Source organism: Erpetoichthys calabaricus, chromosome 13, assembly GCF_900747795.2.
Source record: "Erpetoichthys calabaricus chromosome 13, fErpCal1.3, whole genome shotgun sequence".
NCBI lineage: Eukaryota > Metazoa > Chordata > Cladistia > Polypteriformes > Polypteridae > Erpetoichthys > Erpetoichthys calabaricus.
Window position 1 is genome coordinate 35,787,666 of NC_041406.2, and position 19,831 is coordinate 35,807,496.

Below are 19,831 nucleotides of genomic sequence, written 5' to 3' on the forward strand. Positions count from 1 at the left end.
AGTAACCTAAAATAGGAGAAGGAAAGTGCTTCCACAAAAATCATTTTGTAAATTTCTCCAACTAAATAAAACCCTTGTAATATTAACATCTTAGGAAAATGTCAAAGAAACAAATTTCATGTAAATAATGAAAATGAACTGAGGTTAATGGGTGTGAATGAATAGTTGCCACAATACACTAAAAAAAACTTTCTGGGTCTGATTGCTCTCAAGGGGCCAAGTTCAATTCCTGTACTTAAAAGAACTGCATAATTAAAACATTTTCTCAAAGGGCCAATGTTCAGTTTATTTTACTTCATTAATACTTCAAAAACAGCTCTTCTTATATATTTTCTGTTACACACTTGCTTGACTTTTGACTGTAACACTCTGTATTTTTCATACTTGGCCTAGAGTAACTTTTCAACCTAGCTGTTTTCTTTAATTAGTATCACACGTCTCCAATCATGCAATCAGCCATACAGCCAATTTAAATGGAGAAAATACGCTGTTTGGTATCATCGTGAACATGGACCAGGGAAAGCAAAGAAGAGAGTTGTTTGAGGAGATCAGAAAGAAAATTACAGGCAAGCATACTAAGGGCAAAGGCTATAAGACCATCTCCAAGCAGCTTGATGTTCCTGTAACAACAGTTTTAAAAATCTCTCTATTATAATAAAAAAAACTTGGGTTGAGACGTGATCTTCTCGGAAGACACTTTGACATCCCGCAAGACAAAGCAATGAGACAAAAGGACAGCTGCTGTACAAGTTTTTAAATGATCGACGCGCAGCGCAACAAGCAGAACACGCAACAGCAGCTGATTCCGTCCACATCTCCTTAGCATGTGTTTAGCCCATCTTTCACAACCCGAGCGACAGAGGCACGAAGTGCGCCCCGATTAGGGGTGGGGTTTGGCAAGCGAGCAGGGGTCTTTGCCCCCTAGTTATTAAGAAGTTTTAGGTGCATAGAATTGTACCCAACCCCCATGGATGCAGCTCCAAGAGTGAAATCGACTCCAGAATGGGCAGAAGGATAGTGAGAACAACAGACAAAAAGCCAAGGACAATGTTTTTATTATTATTTTGACATGCAACTCCACATAGCATCAGACATCATAAATGTTTACTCTAGTTATCAGCCAGTTAGACTTACTTTCTCATGTTTAATTGCTAGATCAGATAAACATGTAACTTTTACATGCCTTTAACTAATTTGGAGACAAGGGTCAGTCTTAAAGTAATTTCTTCCGATTAAAAAAAAAAAAAAAAAAAAAAAAAACTGCATGTTTTTAAAATAATACAGAAACATATCATACTTCTGAAATAAATTCTCAACAAAGGGAAAACTGCCTTTGTGTTTAAAAGACTACGCAAGGAAGGTACAGTGACTATCACGGTTTTCCTAAAAGTTCAGAGACCTACAATCATCAGTGCAGTCTTTATTTGTAGGGACATCACAGATTCTCCCCATGTACAGGGATCTTCTGCACTTTTCTACCACACATGTGAATAAAAGACAGTAACTCAAAATTAGCCTGGTATTAATCAGTGTGTATAAGTGTGACCTATGATGAACTTGTATATTATAATAATAATAATAATAATGATACACTTTATTTATATAGCTGTGATGCTACATGTGTAAAATAAACCACTTTGTAAATCCTGTACCAGAAAATGTGGGCTCAGAAAAACATGCATGGATGCCATCAGAGGTTTTTGTATCGATAATTAACTATGTACAATAACTGGATAACGTGTATTACACAGTTATTAAATGGGATGATTGCTGCAACAGGATAACCATTAAACACATGACTTATAACTGGTGCTAGCAGTGAAAATCATGTATAAATTTAGAACAAGACAAGATCTGCTTCAACTTACAAACATGATGGAGTAAATATTCAAATAATGAACTGAGGAATCAAAAAAAAAAAACTACATACAAAAGACTAATAATCTATAAAAGAAACAATCTTTCTAATGCAATGAGACAACATGCAACATATATGTTATATTAAATAATAACTAATTCACAAGTGGTTATTTTTATAATTTATTCTACCTGTCCTTTGGCATCTTCTGGCATCGATTTGATATGCATTCTTTTCACACATCGAATAACACCATCATAAAACTGTACTGTGTAAGTACCTGAAAAATAGGACATTAAGTATTAAACATAGCTTAATAATGAAGTAATAACACCATTTTATTTAGACACATTCCTTTAAATAGATGATAGCTAAAACTTGCCAAAACTCCAGACCTGCTCTCCATCACGATCTGAAGCAGCCATCAACTTTAATATGCAACTTAATCAAATTTTATCTCAATCCTTCTGTTGATAATAAAGTCCATAAATGTCAGGATGGTTGGGTGACTGAGTAGTTTCAACATTGGATGTGTTTTTAATCAATCAGCCATCTTTAATATAAGAAAACCTTTAGGTAGTTCAGGAGTTAAGGCAGCAGTTACTGATGCACCCTTTTCGCTGCCATTATTTAATTTAAAGTCTACTCTTTCAAGTGAAGAGGTAGAGGCTACTTTCATTTTACTTGATTAAGTGTGGCAAAGCAGAAGTCTAGAATTAGAGAATTTCTCAAACAATAATTTGAACCAATAATTTGAAATATTGCACATTACTAGAATAATAACTGCATTAATTATACTGCTAAAAAAGGAAATAACGATTCTTCTCCTCTACATAATAAAAACATACTGACTAACAGAGTGCCCAAGAAATAAATTATACCAAATAGGTAATGAAAATAATGCAGTTGTTCCCAACTCATATACAGTGATCCCTCGCTATATCGCGCTTCGCGGCTTCACTCTATCGCGGATTTTATATGTAAACATATTTAAATATATATCGCGGATTTCTGAGGACAATAGGTCTTTTAATTTCTGGTACATGCTTCCTCAGTTGGTTTGCCCAGTTGATTTCATACAAGGGACGCTATTGGCAGATGGCTGAGAAGCTACCCAAATTACTTTCTCTCTCTCTCTCTTGCACTGACTTTCTCTGATCCTGACGTAGGGGGTGTGAGCAGGGGGGTTGTTCGCACACCTAGACGATATGGACGCTCGTCTAAAAATGCTGAAAGATTATCTTCACGTTGCTACCTTCTGTGTGCAGCTGCTTAGTGAAGCGACATGCTGCACGGTGCTTCGCATACTTAAAAGCTCAAAGGGCACGTATTGATTTTTGACTTTGTTTTTCTCTGTCTCTCTCTCTCTCTCCCTGCTCCTTGATGGAGGGGGTGTGAGCTGCCGCCTTCAACAGCTTTGTACCGGCGGTGCTTCGCATACTTAAAAGCCAAACAGCCCTATTTGTTTGCTTTCCTCTCTGTTTCCTTTGAAGAGGAAGATATGTTTGCATTCTTTTAATTGTGAGATAGAACTGTCATCTCTGTCTTGTCATGGAGCACAGTTTAAACTTTTGAAAAAGAGACAAATGTTTGTTTGCAGTGTTTGAATAACGTTCCTGTCTCTCTACAACCTCCTGTGTTTCTGCACAAATCTGTGACCCAAGCATGACAATATAAAAATAACCATATAAACATATGGTTTCTACTTCGCGGATTTTCTTATTTCGCGGGTGGCTCTGGAACGCAACCCCCGCGATGGAGGAGGGATTACTGTACCTTCTCTGTTAACTGACTCTATTTTTGCAGGGTAGTATCGACAGTCTGTCCATCGAGCCAACACTTCTTCTCCATATCTCAAATCCTATGTTAAAATTAATAAAAATAAATCTTAGAAATCAAAGTAAAGTGAACAGTGATGGTGAAATAAAAATAACCATATTCCACAGTACTTACATTATAAGACAATCCATTATTCACTTTGACTTACACTATATATTGTATTAAAAACAGAAAATCTTGCTGCTATAGCAATACATAAGAATGTACTCAGTATTGCATTCATCTTATGCATCTATACAATTAGAACAAAAAATATCCTAATACATAAACATGGAGTAGGTGCATCTTTAAGATCATAACAAAAAATATATTCCAAAATTAGTATTTGGTAATGCTTATTTTTATATATCCATTTAAGCAATTAAAAACATGACACTAGCAAGTTTCAAAACTAATTTTTAGTGAAAAATGTAATATTGCTACCAGCTTATTTAATAAAACCTTTATAGATAATAGCTGGTTTGTAAGGAATACCTAAACTATTTATGACCAAATACAAAAAAAATGCACATAAAAAAACAACACAAAAGCATGACAAAATAAACTATTACATAATTGTTTACACATTGTTCATTTTGGCTACTCTTAAGTATATGGAACATATTAAATAGTCAACCCTAATTATGCCTATTCAGAAAAATTAATTTAGGCAATGTCTATTGCATAGTTAATACAAAATGTGATCAAATAAGCCTGAAATGGTGAATTTTGGACATGGTACTTATTTGCTGCATGCACAACAGTAAATAAGTAATAATTTTTCAAGACAATCACAACGCTTGGTTATGTGACTTAGTATTTTAGCTTTACTCACAGCAAAACACATGGTTATTCCATTTACACTTTTTCAAAACGTGAAAAGAACCAAGTTTCTCCCAATTTCACACATTTCATGAATATATGTGTTGATATATATAAAACGTTAAAGAAAAATGTAAACCATTTTATCTGGGAAAATAAAAAAAAAGAGCCTGGAGAAATGAACTAGTACTCAGTTGTAAACTTGTAGAATAAATCATTATAATTCTTCAGTGCTACCAGGATGTTTCAGGTTTTCAGTATAATTTACATCAGGGCTCATTGCTAGCTACTCTATAACAGACCTACCTGGTTTTGAATTTATGTTTACAATTACTGTCGTGCTGAACAACCCAACACCTTTCACAGAGATTCTTTTTATAAACACTGGAATGGATGTTGCTCTCCAAAGCACTATCATAATCTTAAGATTGCATGACACCCTGCACACATTGAACATCTGCTATATCACTAGCTCTGAACGATACAGCCAAAAATATTATCAACACATATTTTTCCATATATGATATCAATACTTAAAAATAACAATTATGATTTCCTAAAAATCAATTTTAAGTTTGAATTGTGTTATGAACCGAGAAGAAACCAAAAAGACTTATTATGGTTTACTATATAGAACAAAATAATATATTATCAGAATTGAACATCAGTGAATATAAACGAGTAAATAAAAATCCAAATTTTGAAGGCCGTTTGGCAACTTCTACAATAAGCAAGAGCTGTATGAACGTAAACATATAACAAGGCATTTAACATATTTCAAAGCAGCACCTTTAAATCTATTTGTCAACTACACCAGGAATAAGAGAAAATTAGTTCAACTGAGTGTAAACAATACAAGTTACAACATATTAGCCTTACTGTATATAGTAAGCAACAACTTTATTTTTCCATTTACAAATTTTTGGCTAGAAGTACTAATCTGTCAACCGTCTCTGGCTTTGGGATGCTCCGAGGCAGAACACAGTGTTGCCAATCTGTGCTAAAAACATTATGTGAAGGGGAGCTAAAGGCAGGGATAGACAGGCACTGCCTGGCCAAATGAATAACTTTGGGAAAGAATGCTTTGTTGTACTACTACTGGGATAGGGGATTTAGCCAAAAGAAATTATCAGGATGGAATACATATATTGTGAACGATAACAGTAATTACTGTAGTATAAGCAAAGAATCATGTATGTACTTTACAACAGAAAGATAATTTTCAATTAAAATACAATGCAAAGGAGGGCACAAAGAATTAGAAGACTCCACCAAGGTTTGTATTGTATGTTAAGTAAACAAAAATGAGCAAACAAAATTGAATACAAAAGTGTATTAGTCAAGACGCATATTTGTCTTTTGCAGCATTTTACCTAACATTTCCTCTAAACAGCTTGAATGTAGTGTGGTGAAGCACAGCTATAAAGTAACATTAAAATCATGTTGTATGGCTTTTCACACTATCACATTATATCTGGCCGCCATACCAAAATGTGGATTAGCTTTTCTGCCAATTACTTGATATGCCATATCACAAAACCTTCATTTCTGCTGCAAGCTAGGCAACTAATATAACCTAATATGATGCATTAACCCTTCACTTATTTGGCAATACCAGCATTTGCACAACCTATCAGCTAGTTCTGGCTATATGCAAATGTGGACTGAAGAAGAGAGGTTATTTCTCGTTCCTCCCCCAAACTATGCGACTCTTCAATTCCACCCGGGGGGGTAAACGTTAACATTTAACATTATACAAAGTTATTGTCTGTTTTTCACCTGCATTATTATCTTTCTTTAATTTAATATTATTTATTGTATCAGTATGCTGCTGCTGGAGAATGTGAATTTCCCATTGGGATTAATAAAGTATCTATCTATCTATCTATCTATTTCTAATGGAATCTGACTTAATTCTTTGCAATCGGTGTTACAATCTTAGAATCTGTGTATGTTACCTATGGCAGCTAACAAGTGCCCCAAACATTGAAACAGTTCAAAAATAAAAAAAAGAAAAAACTGGTCATATGGTGGTCATTTTTACTGATCACTGATAAGAGAAGAAAACCAGCTGCCATTGAGTTGCTCTGATACATGCTTGCATTATAGCATGCAATAATTTATGAGCATGCTACATCACTTATACACTGCTATAAAAGAACCGGTTGGCATTTTCAGTGACAAGTGTCTTAAACATCTCTCTATTAAAAGAAAATCTTGGAAGGAGACAAGACGTGATTTTCTCGGAGAGACACATATATGTCCCACAAGACGAGTCCACACCGGGGTCCGAAACAAAGGACAAAGAGTAGATGACAAAGTAGAATGTCATAAATAATTCAAAAATGTTGGCGTGGTACACATGCAGAGCAGGTTAGAGATAACAGAAGTACGAAAATTCGAAAGTCTCAAAAAAAGGATAGGAAAGATCACATTAGCGCAAACAAACGGAAATTATTACTCGGTGAAATAACGGAACAGCGAGAAGAGATCAAATATATTGTTCAGATTTAAACTTTAAGTCAGAGATTTGTAGATCATCCAATTCATGTTGCCAGTGACCATTAAAAGATTTTTAAAAAACGCTGGCGCAGTATGAAGTCCCGTGAGATGGAGACTTTAACATGAGATTCTTTCAAGTCACACCCTACTTAAAACTATTTTCAAATAAAACCATGTTATCTAAACTCTCAGTCGTGTGAATGCTTTTGGCAGACACAGTGAGCAGGGGGCAGAGACCCCTAATATAACAAAAAATAAAAGTATGGATCTTATTGGTCAGGTTATTTGACCATATAACTGTTTCTGACAAAGCATTTTACTGAATTTATGCAATACTTGATTAACACTTAGAGGCATGTATTCTAAGTGAAATTTTACAGGTTTTGCAGGACCCAAATTAATATTTCACAGAAGGAGACATAATTTTGGTCCTGCAGGTAGGGCTGAATTGTTTGAAGCAGGAAGCATTAAACCTTTACAAAACTGGCATAAGTTTGTTAATTCATGATATATATCATACCCATTGAGCCTTTAAGACCAGAGATACTTTGTAAAAAAATGTCTCACCACACAATTATTTAATAAACTGAAATATTGATAATTTTCTAATTACTATTATAATTAGATAGTTACCTGATAATTGTCCAGCCCTAAGAGGAAACATGTCAACCTACATAATTTATGAAACTGCCATTACCTTTATCTTTAACTGTAAGGGAGTGTGCAACTTTCTACAATGAATTCATTTTGTCTTCTGGAGACAAAGAACTGATTTGCATTTCCAAATAGTTCTTTTTTTTTTTTTTTTTTTTTTTTTTTTTAAATCAGTCTACAAAACATTATTCATAATGATACTGCTTCCATACCAGAGCAGATCTTGAATTATAGCCAACAGGACACTGCCCTGTGATATTTTTATATCCAGGGTAACCATTCTAATAACTAAACAAGACAGAGCCAACCCCCTCCTTTCACCAGAAATCACAAAGCACAGTTAATTAATGAAATTAAGCCTCTAGTTAAAATAAATAACATTTTCTAAAAAAATGTCCATGAATTGAACTGGCATGAGAAATTAATACAATTGATGAAACAGATACATTAAGCATACTTATTTCTCCAGCAACTCAGTCCATCATGTCTTCACTGCTTACTGTTCCGAATGAACTGTTCTATTCTCAAAACACTGGTCCATTCTGGAGAATACTTAAGGTTAGTTCTGCAGCCAGTACTTCCACTCTTCTGGTGTCCATACGGTTACTCAAACACATATTTCCTATATAATCTGCACTATATTCCTTCCCTTCTGGCCAATCATTCTCTCACATGGTTTAGACAAAATAAGGTTACATCTCTCCTGCATGGGCAGTTTCTTACAAAGAATTAAAAGGTACCTGCAGGCTAGTCTCTCTCAGCCTGGAGTAATATGCTATTTGTTTCACTATAATGTTACAAAATCCACTTCTCATCAACTTGTACTATTTTTTATTTTTATTTTTTGTTACTAAAGGCAAGGTTTTTATACTTTGTCTGGATTCTCATTACAAACAGTTGAAAACCCCTTAAAATAGTAATCAAATACTGCATCAATTACAGACCAAAACAGCACTTAACTATAACTCGGTAGATTACAATCAACCTATAAAAGGTATGATTGACTTTTACATATTTATGTAGTACGGCTGTTATATATTTATATACATTATTCAGTCTGTTTTTTTTTCTGTCTGTTTCTGTAGTGGGATTCTCCTAGGCCTCCTGCTATATAAAGCAGGGTTAATGTCCTGTATATTGTGTGCCTGAAACTATTTTTTACATATTTTACAAGTCATTCTATATATTTTGGAGTTGTATGGGCTGTTTTTGCAATACATTTCACCAAGCAACAATGAGATATAGGGTTATTTTCCCTCTCTTACGATCATGTCCTAGGAAGCACAGTACAATTCCTTTGTTTGCAGATTTCTATTATCACTGTGAACTTTAAAAACAAGAATGATATACATGGTCTCTAAAATTCAATTGCAGCTATTATGTTTTATATTTTTGGCAGTGATTTTAATTCTAAAATACATGGATAGCTCATTTTGTCCAATTTTTACAAAGTAAAAGATCAGTAATGACTATAATGTTACTTTACATGTTCAAGCATGTGAATGGCTATTTAAAAGTTACATGAAAAAATTACACAATCACCATCAAAATTAATTATTAAAAAAGGTAGTAATGGTTTTGACAACTGGATACTTGTAATATGTGGATTAACAAATTACGAATTGCCAAATTTCCTCCTGCAGACAAATAAAGTTCTATCTATCAAAAATTGCCAGGAGTCCAACTAACTAATCTAGAAATCTATCTTTCTAGTTTAAAAGCATTCAAAACACGGAATATGTGAATTTATAGATATCAAATATTAAGTAGTAAGGAGAAAAAAATAATAAAATTAACGGATGAAAGAAAAAACAATTTGAGATAAAAGTAAATTAAAATGAAAGTAAAATAACTTCGAAACTTTTACTGCATCAGAAGCATCAAACCTCCTGAGTTTTGTACAATAGCTTGAATAAATTATCATTGGAGCTGTTCTTATTTAAAATTTGGCATTATGCAAAAAGAAGCAAAAAATAGTTTGACAAAAACAAATCATAAGCTGAAGAAAAAAATACTCAACAGCATAATCCTCATCTTCCTTAAGTCCTTCTTTCCTCAAAGCTGGTCTCTCAAAAGGACGCAAGCGATTACTATCCCAGAAAATCCACTCATCATATCGATGGCTCCACCGATCAAAATGAACTAGCATTTTCCCCTCATCATAATCGATTTTTTCAATACGAGATGGATACCTATTAGGAAAATGATACCTTGTTATTAAGAAACAAATTCTTGCTTTCATTATCACTAAAAAAAGTAAAAAAATTTTTGAACAATGAACAAAATATTTTTGCTAAAAATATGAAACTATTGTTTTCTTTAATAAAAGGAAAATGGGACGGAATAGATGAAAAAAACTTATTAAACCTAATTTAAAAAGTGAAAAACTTTAACCCGCTGAACAACTTAGCTTTAAATCTGTGGTGGTATTACTTTATATTTACAGGCTTGAATGACCATTCTACAAAACAAAAATCTAAACAGACTGAAAACTGAGGTTTGAACTTCAGATTTTTGCTCCAAGAAAAAAAAAAAAAAAAGATTATTTTGACAATAATCTTTTTTTAATCACTGACAAATGATTCCTGTTTACTGTGCCCGTATGCATAGAACACAATATCACCATCTGCACAATGCAATACACTAGAAAGTTTTCAGATTACAACTAGATACCTATTGGATGCCACCGCAAAAACAGAAATTCCTTTCACTGGCTTTTATTTCAAAATATCCTCCATTATTCAAGTGGACAATAGTGTGCTTTTTTCTGTAATAGTATATAAAATATATTAATACTAATAGCAGCAGCAGCAGCTTTAAAATAGTGGTATATCAATCGCGTTGTTACCCACCTATCATTTAGTAAACTAGTATTGGCATTCATAAATATCAAATTACAATTCCAGACTTGAATTTAATTTGTAACAGAAAAGACACAGGGATTTCTCCAGTGTAACAGCAAATTGAGGAAATGATATAATCTTGGGGGAATTTCAGCACATTTGCTATTGCAAGATTTATACTTGTATCATTAGCTGGTAAAGAACTTACCAAAGAGTAATTTTTAATGGATGAGTCAAAAGTATTACAACTTCAAATGTCACAAACACCTAGGGTTTTAACTGCCCAAACCTGCCCCTCCTTTTTACATATGTCCAAACTTTTGAGACTTTATGTAAAATCAGTCTTGGCAGTTTTATATTAATCCATTATTCAAGAACTCTAATAAAAACTACCTTTGTTGTTCTGTTTTCAGAGCGTCTTAACCGAGTGATCGGACTTTGTTATGGCATAGCATGTGTACAAATCCACAGTTAGAAAATTAATTGGCCGATATTAATTGTAGTCAATTAAATGTAACAGAGAGACTGCATACATTTGCCAACATACCATTTATATATATGACTTATAAACTCATTCATCTCTGCAATGCGATTCAAATTATTCAGTTTGTGTTATATAATTAGAGAGACGTGTTTTGTGCTTCAAAAAGTCAAAACGAGAGAGAGGTTGCCACACCCACCACACAATGAACCACCTCAGGATCACAAATTAGGGCCAGAGTGCAGCCGTGCAATGGGTGACAACTCAACACCACATTATGTTGAAAGGTATGAAACAGTGTAAGTTTTTTTTACAGCGGCTAAAGTGCCAATCCTGCCACCAAACCCCAGGTTTTGCTGCAAGTTAGAGGACCTGCTTGCAGGGCTGTATGCATGTTAATGTCACACCCAGGACAGAGCAATTGCAAGATAAGGACCTTGCTCAAGGGCAAAAAGGAGTGGAATAACTTCGGGCCTTAACAGGACTCATAACAGCAACCTACTGATTGGCAACACAGATCCCTAGCCTCAGAGCCAGCACTCCACCCAAAGAATCTAACCATTAAATAAATTTTACTTTAATGTTACTCCATTAACAAATGGAGCTCATTTCATAGCTGGTCTACACAAGTTGTATAGCCACATCATGAATAACTTGTCTCGAGATTTACTGGCTACAGCTATTGTTAGCACTGGTGGTAGTGTAGTTTCCTCTCACATTCCACAGTTTTATATGTGCAGTTTCTACTTAGAAAATAGATGGATGCTGCACATCAGGAAATAAAAGAAAAGCTTCCATTCCTTTATTGGGACAGTGTAGGACATCATATTAAAAACTGATTTCTCTCTCCATGTACAAGTGAAACAATTACAACTCATACATCCATAATGGGATAAAAGTGACAATAATGAAAAAATGTTTTGCTTTTTTTTTTTTATAAAAATCAAAAAAATGATAGCACGATTCCTGCAATCGTGCTGAAATTCAGCTGCTTCGAACACAAAGCATCTCCAGACAAGATTTCTGCTGGGTTTTTTGTTGAGTTGTGTTAATGTGATGCTGTAGCACTGTGAGGCATTTTCATGTGTAGTTTCTACTGATGGTTTAATCACGTATTGTTGTGCCTGAAGCACTATGTCCACTTGCACTCAGTCATCAGTGTGCTTCAGAGTTCGATCTGTGCTACCAACAATGTAAGAAAGCCGATACTGTTATATTTTTGGTATCCTGGTATTGAATTGGTCATAAAATACAAGTTCCTATGACATCCCCACAGCCATTAAAGTGCTGTTTTTTAGACATTGCCCAGTTAACTGACATATCACCTGAACCCAAAATTAAAATGCTTGATAAGTAATCAGCTATAAACATTAATTAAATGTAATAATGGAACTATAATGATTGGTGATAAACAGTTTAGAAAATGTCAAAATATTGCAATAACACAATAAATATTTTATTTAATTAACCTACAGTGAGTGGTCTTTAAATTGAATGCTTCCTTTTAATAGTGAAGATTGTATGCATAATAAAAAGAATGAATATTATTGTTTGCATCATTTTTCTCTACTTGCTCTACAGTCTTATACAGGAAGTAAATTATCCAATACTTTTGTTGTATTTGTTTCTTGATAAATCCTACTGAGACTTCAATGTATTTTCATATAACACACATGGCCTTACAAATATATTTTGTTTTAGGAATTAAAAAACAAAAACACACATACAACTAGGGTTATTTATGAATAAAGCCTGGGGTGAAAAAAACAACCATTCTCATTTGAACGCACAAGAACTAACTCAATGCATAATAGAGAACCAAGCTCCTTTTCCTGGTTTACTTACACATTTGAAGCCAATCTTTTGTAGCATATCAAGAGCTATCAAACTATAACTAAAGATAATAAGTAATACTCAGAACCAATCAAAAAGAACATGGACCAACTTTGAGGTTTTCTCAGGGTTGGATTAAAAAAAATTTAGAACCAAAAAGTATACCATGCTTGCATAAGAAAAAAAGTGTCAAAAAGGTCACAATTCAAAACAAAAATAGAGATTTCAGTACCATTTCTGTAGGTAATCTTGGGCTTCAATACGGGCTCCAACTTCAAATATGATACCTGGACGGTTAGGGGGTTTCTTGCTCATCTTTACCCCTTTCCAGCCTTGATAGAAGTTTTTCCCCCCCCTTTAAAAGAGTAACATTAACTTTAGAGTTAAGTACATGTGACCAAAAAAAACAGTTTAACAAGTTTTTCATTTAACAGGAAATATCAAAAAGAAAATGGGCATATTTTATCAGTACAGTATGCATATTTTTCCCATGCATATTCCATATTCATGTTTTACAGGGTTGTCCTATTCCTAAAACAATGGGCACTGGGTAGCAACCAAACTTCAATGAGATTTCTCAAATGCAACCAGACATATGGTAAATTATAAATTTCCAATCAATGAAAACGTTACAGTACAAAACACTCTTGACATCAGAAACACTTCTCCATTAAACTGAGGATTCATTTTGTCCAAATTCACTATAGCCATAAAAATGTACATGTATTTAAAACTTAACTTAAAAAACCTGTTTTAATGGCAATGACCTTTTCACTTTAAAACTGATACATGGGAAAATGTTCACAAAAATGAATTAGTTATTTAAATGTGTAATTAACATTAGCACAATGATAAATAGAGCAATCAATCTGCATATACTCAAACGAAATATATAAACTATATACTGCTCAGTTAAGTACTATATTCAGTTCTACTCAGTTATTTAAAAGTGTATGAAAGTCAAATGTAAAAAAAGTAGAATATTTTCATTTGCTAGTTACTTGGAACTTTTTTGGACACCTTAACTGTTCAAGTGTATTCCTGTACACTTGCATCTCAATAACAATAGACACTGATATGCCCGACTTTGCGAAAAACAGGGCTGTTCTGTATGTCCCCCCCAATACACAGAAATCCAAATAGCACAATTCGGATATTATTTTAAATTGAATAGGCAGTCGTCTACACATAAGAAAACAATCTGAGCTTCACAAAGCAGCGGCAGATAGCCAATGGTTGCTACAACAATTATTCTAGCATGACAGCTGACATTTTGCGCAAAGTTCGCTAGAAATAAAATGCTGGTACATGAAAGTACATGAATATATGCATGCAACTGAATCAAAACATAATGTTTAACATTTTAATTCTTTCCATCTTGGGCCTAAGCATTCTTGCAACCGACTGCTTTTTATGAACTCCAAGTGATTTATTGCGTTTACTTAAAAGTACATATATTTACTTTACTGTTAATAATAAAATGTGGGTATCGCTGGTGTGGAAGCCGTTGTTTACCTTTAAATCTACAAATATAAACTCTTAGTAAAAACTCAGCCTTTTCTCCATTCTTCGGCAGTCTGATACTTTAACCCTCTCTATAACCCAAACACATTAGCGTCAGCACGTACGTTTCCTACACAACGTGAAGCCAGCCAGGAAGCAGACATTTATAACACGTGACAAGGGACAACCGGGCAGGTCGGACTGTTATTGCTGCCACTGTTACTGATGTGGTTAGCATACATTTAACTATTTATTTGTTTGTTTGTTAATTTAAAAGGCATTTTTTTATTGTTTTCTCGCGATCCTGCACTGGATAAGCGGGTTAGAAAAATTGATTGATGGGTATTTATTGTTTAACAGTTCTATTTGCAAAATGTATAAAACTACAAGTACCACAATTCCAGGCGGCTGCACAAGCAGTTTACCGCAGAATCGTATTTCTTTATAGAATAAACAGTATACACTGCTACAAATCGATAGTAGTGTATAACGATTTGATTATTACAGGATGTTTGGAAATGCTTTTGTTTTAATTTTTCCTAACATTTAAATACGACTGCCTGCTTTGTTTGATTTAACGTAAACATAATTAGAAGTGGCGGGGTGTTTAACGTTACTGCCTGGAAGTTTATAGCGAAGAGTCCCCTGTGACTCCTAGGTCCTTCTCCTAAGGTGTGTTTTTAATTTTTTGACCTCCCATTGTGTATTGAAATCAGACATTTCTAGTTCCTACACATAATACCATGCATTTATTTACATTCAATTTAATCTGCCACAAATCTGCCAAACCTTTTTTTTCTGGCCAATTGTTTCTACAATGATTCAATGGGCTCCAGATTATCTGTCAATCCACCTAGGCTGGTGTCACCTGCAGACTTAACCAGCTTGTTATTTATATTACAATCCAAATCTTTTATAAAAATATTAAATGCATTAGGGGCCCTAGCAATGACCTGAGTGTTCCTGGGGAACACCATTCTTATCATCACCCAATTCTGATAAACTTTTTCACACCACCAATCTGTACTTTCCTGTGTTTTAGCCATTTCTGCACCTATCTACACACTACACCCTGACCTCCCACTTCTTTTAGTTTGATGCCCAAACTGCTCATGTGGCAGCATATCAAATACTCTCTGAAAATCAAGATAAGTAATATCATATGCACCACTCTGATCTTATCTTTTTGTTGCATCCTCATAGAACTCCACCACATTAGTAAAACACAACACCTCTCGTCTAAACCCATGTTGACTGTTCCTGACTTGTGCCATCCAATCTTCTTCTTAATAATTCCTTTCATTAAATTCTTACTGTAATGTGCTAATAAATGTGCAACCCACAACTTGATTGCATTCATGGTGTTAAATATCAAAATATTTGTTGTAATAAAAACACAGTTGAGTTTGCAACAATATGTGCATGGAGTTGCTTAATAAATTAGGCTCATGACCTTGAAACAGTAGTCTATTAATGAGATATAATGCGTGTAATTTATAATAAACAGAATAACCAATAAAAGTAGATTATCATGAAATTTATTTTTAAATTATCTAATTAATTATATGTGTACAGTGCACTAATCATTAATTACAATTCACCATCACTTTTCAGGTTAAAAAATGTTGAGAATTATGGCATAGTCTAAACACCTTTCACATGTATATGTTCATAACATATGTTTAGAATGAATTAATAGTGATTTTAAACATAATAGTATTGACTACTTTTTTAACGTCATCATCCTCTTTCATATTTGGTTAGAGTTGTCAAAAAATAATTTGTGAGCCCTCGGCTTCACATGCTGTAGTCTGCAGCCTTTTCTCCAAAGACAGGTATAAATTGGATATAACCCGCAGAAAAACAATTTGTGAAGTTCATTTACATTTATGTTAAAAATGCAACATCACACAATCAGAAGTCTTCTTCTTCGTCTTTACTTTTTCCGTCTTCTATGTGAGTTCATTGTGTTTGATCAACATTTTCCAAACAGCTCCAAGGCAGTCTTAACATATGGGCACAATGGGCACTGGCAGGGGGCCACCGGAGCATAGGGGTCCATGATGTTTCTGATGCCCTTTTCTGTTTTGTTATCACAACAGGGGCCCTAGCGCATTACTTTGCCCAGGACCTATTATACTGCTAAGATGGCCCTGAATCGGCTCATTTCTTATTCTGTCCTTTTTTTTAACTCCACACATCCATCTCAACATTCTCATTTCTGCCATATCCAGCTTCTTCTCCTGCACTGCCTTTACTGCCCATGTCTCAGCACCATACATCATTGCTGGTCTTACCACTGTCTTAAAAACCTGACCTTTAACGTTTTGCTTAATTCTTCCCTCATACAATACCTTCTTCCAATTATTCCATCCACACTTCACATTATGGGTTATTAAACAATCTGAAATAAGTCTTACATTTCTACATTTTTAGACCCACTTTGGCCAATTGCAGAGGGACAGATCCTATCCCGGCAGCACTACCTGAAAAGCAAGAATCACCCTGGACATTGCTGGGTTTTGCTGCTCCTTTAATAATCAAATTACTGAACAGCACTACATATACAAAGTGTCTGCATCAGTCATGAAGGTGTTGGAAGTGACCTCCTCTTTAAAGACATTACAAGCGCAAATGATGCAGTTTTCAATGACAGCATTTCCGCAATACACACACTTACAGTACTATAGCAGAATCTTAAAATTCCTAACATTATATTCTCTTAATTTGCAATAAACAATATATTTCAAATCAGTTATTTAATAATACCACAGAGTTCAGTCAGTCATTTCCCAATCAGCTATATCCTAACACAGGGTCACGGGGGTCTGCTGGAGCCAATCCCAGCCAGCACAGGGTGCAAGGCAGGAACAAACCCCGGGCAGGGTGCCAGCCCACTGCACAGCGCACACACACACACCACGGACAATTTAGGATTGCCAATGCACCTAACCTGCATATCTTTGGACTGTGGGAGGAAACCGGAGCACCCGAAGGAAACCCACGCAGACACGGAGAAGACATGTAAACTCCATGCAGGGAGGACCCGGAAAGCAAACCCAGGTCTCCTTACTGCGAGGCTGCAGCGCTACCATTGCGCCACCGTGCCGCCCTCTCACAGAGTTCATCTCTTCCTTAATGTCTATGTAATTGCTTGTCAGAAGCCAGGTCCCATAATTCTCTGTCAATGCTCTGTGAGTTTTTACCACATACTACTATCAAAACATGTTTATGAATAAAATAGAGAAGCACAGTACAACTAGTCACAGTTAATAATATATTAGTTATTAAATACATAAATAGCAATTTCCAACACAGTCACCTAATTCTAAGCTCAAAATGGACTACTAGACAGTTACTTCACCAAAAAAATAAATATGTACAGTATATTTTTCATAAATGGCTTTCTTTTTCTTTGTCTACCACAGTGATGCTTCATTGATCATTTTTCATCTTTTGAATCTATAAAACTTTTCTATCTCTTTTTGTTTATTTATAAACAAAGGACGTGTTGCAACGATTTATAGTAATTTTTATTTGCCACATTCCCTCATAATATAATATGAAAAAGGCTAAGTTGGTGAGGCGTTTGCCTGAATAACACACTGTCAGAGCAGAAGTGAGAAAGAGGCAATTCCAACAGAGACCTTAATAAGAGAGAAAGCTCCATTCTTGTAATTTGGGAGGAACTCTTTTTGGCAAAGTTTCAAGACCAGGCTTGTTAAGGTATGACAGACCCTAACAGTCTATACGAGGTCACACTATAGACTAAGCTTTGACAGGTCTGACTAAAGAGGGCAGAAAACCAAACGTACTGTACACTGAAGCTGTCAGATCTCCTGAAAGAGTACAGAAAACTCAGTTCAGTGCAAACCAGCGCAAACTTCTACCCAAAGAAAGAATAAATGTTAATTAGAAATACTACATGGGTGATGCTGCCAAAGTGTCAGAAGGTTCTGTGCATTAAGTTAACATTTGTACTTTTTAGATTTTTTTTCCACATTTTGTACTTTTGAAATTTTATTTATTGTTTAACTTTTGGTCAACATTTTCGGTTTTCCGTTTTGATGATTTCAATTCTTATTTATACATTTTTTTAAATCTAACACACTTTTACATTGCAGCATTGTGAAGTGATGAAGTGTCAAATGTGGTCCACTTAAGTATATTTAAGTATGGTATCTCCTCGTCTGAAGACTTTTTTGCAAAAAAAAAAAAAAAATTAAAATATGATTCAGTTGAGATCTTCAACTTCTCAGTTAAGTTCTCTCGATTTCTCAACAATGACCTCTGGTTTTCTTCCCTGTAATGAAAGATATCCTGATTGATCCACCCTACTTATAGTATTTATAATTGTATACTCTATTCATTGAAGTAAGTTATCATTGATCACAACAACAAGAAAAAAAATCTCTTTAAAAGATTTAGAGTTTGTGTTAATAATAATAATAATAATACATTTTATTTATATAGCATCTTTCCCATGCTCAAGGCGCTTCATAGACTCTCATAAAAAAACAGCAGGTATGTGTAACATTTTTTTTTTGTTCTTTATTTCACCTTATACAATTTCTTGTACTGTATTAGGAATTTGTTAGTTTTCACATACCCCTTGGGGTCAGAGTGCAGGGTCAGCCATTGTATAGTGCCCCTGGAGCAATTACAGGTTAAGGGTCTTGCTCAAGGGCCCAGCAGAGTAGAATCTCTTTTGGCAGTGATGGGGATTTGAACCGGCAACCTTCTAGATACCAGCACAGATCCTTAGCCTCAGAGCCACCACTCCGCCCTACAGATGTACCCTAAATAGAACATTAAAACAGATAGATACAGGATATACAAATGCATTAAATAGAATAAAAGACAATAAACCAGAGTAAAATACTAAAGTCAGTACTACAAGAAAGCCAAGCAAATAACATCATTTGTCATATAACACACACACACACAAATTATATTGAGCAAATGGACAAGTGAGGAAGACTGAAAGAGGAGGCAGAATGTCAGGTTAATTTAAAAGCCTCCCTAACAGACAAGTTTTAAGTTATTTTTTAAATGAATGAATGGAATCAGCTGATCTAATTAATGTTACATTGTACTGAAAAAATGCCAAATATAACTTAAATATAGAGATATCTGGAGTATTGTGTGTGGACTACTATAAAATAAACATGAAGGTATGTGTGTCCAGTCCCTCTGTTTGGCTTTGGTGTGATTGGTCAGTTTGGCTTTGGTTTCACAAAGAAACCAACAAGGAGGAGTAAAGGGGCACACTAAGAGAGTAGCCTTGAAAGACGCAAAGTATAAAACTGGATAGGAGGTGCAAAAGGCATCTTCAAAATAATACCAGAGTCTATCTAGGAAGCAGGCTTCACAGGAAAACGCTCAGGAAAGTAAGCACCGGTGAAAAGAGGTTCAGACACAAGCGAATGCAATGAAAAGGTACACGTGGGGCAAGAGATAGCAAATATTTTTAAATTATTCTATTGACAGGTACCATGGCTAGTATATATACTACGT

At 34.6% G+C, this 19,831-nt stretch overlaps 1 protein-coding gene across 2 annotated transcripts in view; it reads right to left on the minus strand.

Annotated features, from left to right (window-relative positions):
* phf20l1 (PHD finger protein 20 like 1) overlaps positions 1-14,438 on the minus strand; it is a 72,404-nt gene extending 57,966 nt beyond the window's left edge. The window contains exons 1-5 of one of the 2 annotated variants that reach the window (XM_028818126.2): positions 14,327-14,438; positions 13,044-13,166; positions 9,675-9,846; positions 3,635-3,719; positions 2,050-2,138 (exon numbers count right to left, since the gene is read on the minus strand). In XM_028818126.2, the coding sequence (XP_028673959.1) occupies positions 2,050-2,138; positions 3,635-3,719; positions 9,675-9,846; positions 13,044-13,126 (429 nt within the window). In that variant the 5' untranslated portion in view covers positions 13,127-13,166; positions 14,327-14,438. Of the gene's footprint in view, positions 1-2,049; positions 2,139-3,634; positions 3,720-9,674; positions 9,847-13,043; positions 13,173-14,326 lie in introns of those variants that run through there. The other variant, XM_028818127.2, reaches the window with a different exon arrangement.
* Positions 14,439-19,831: the final 5,393 nt, after the last annotated feature.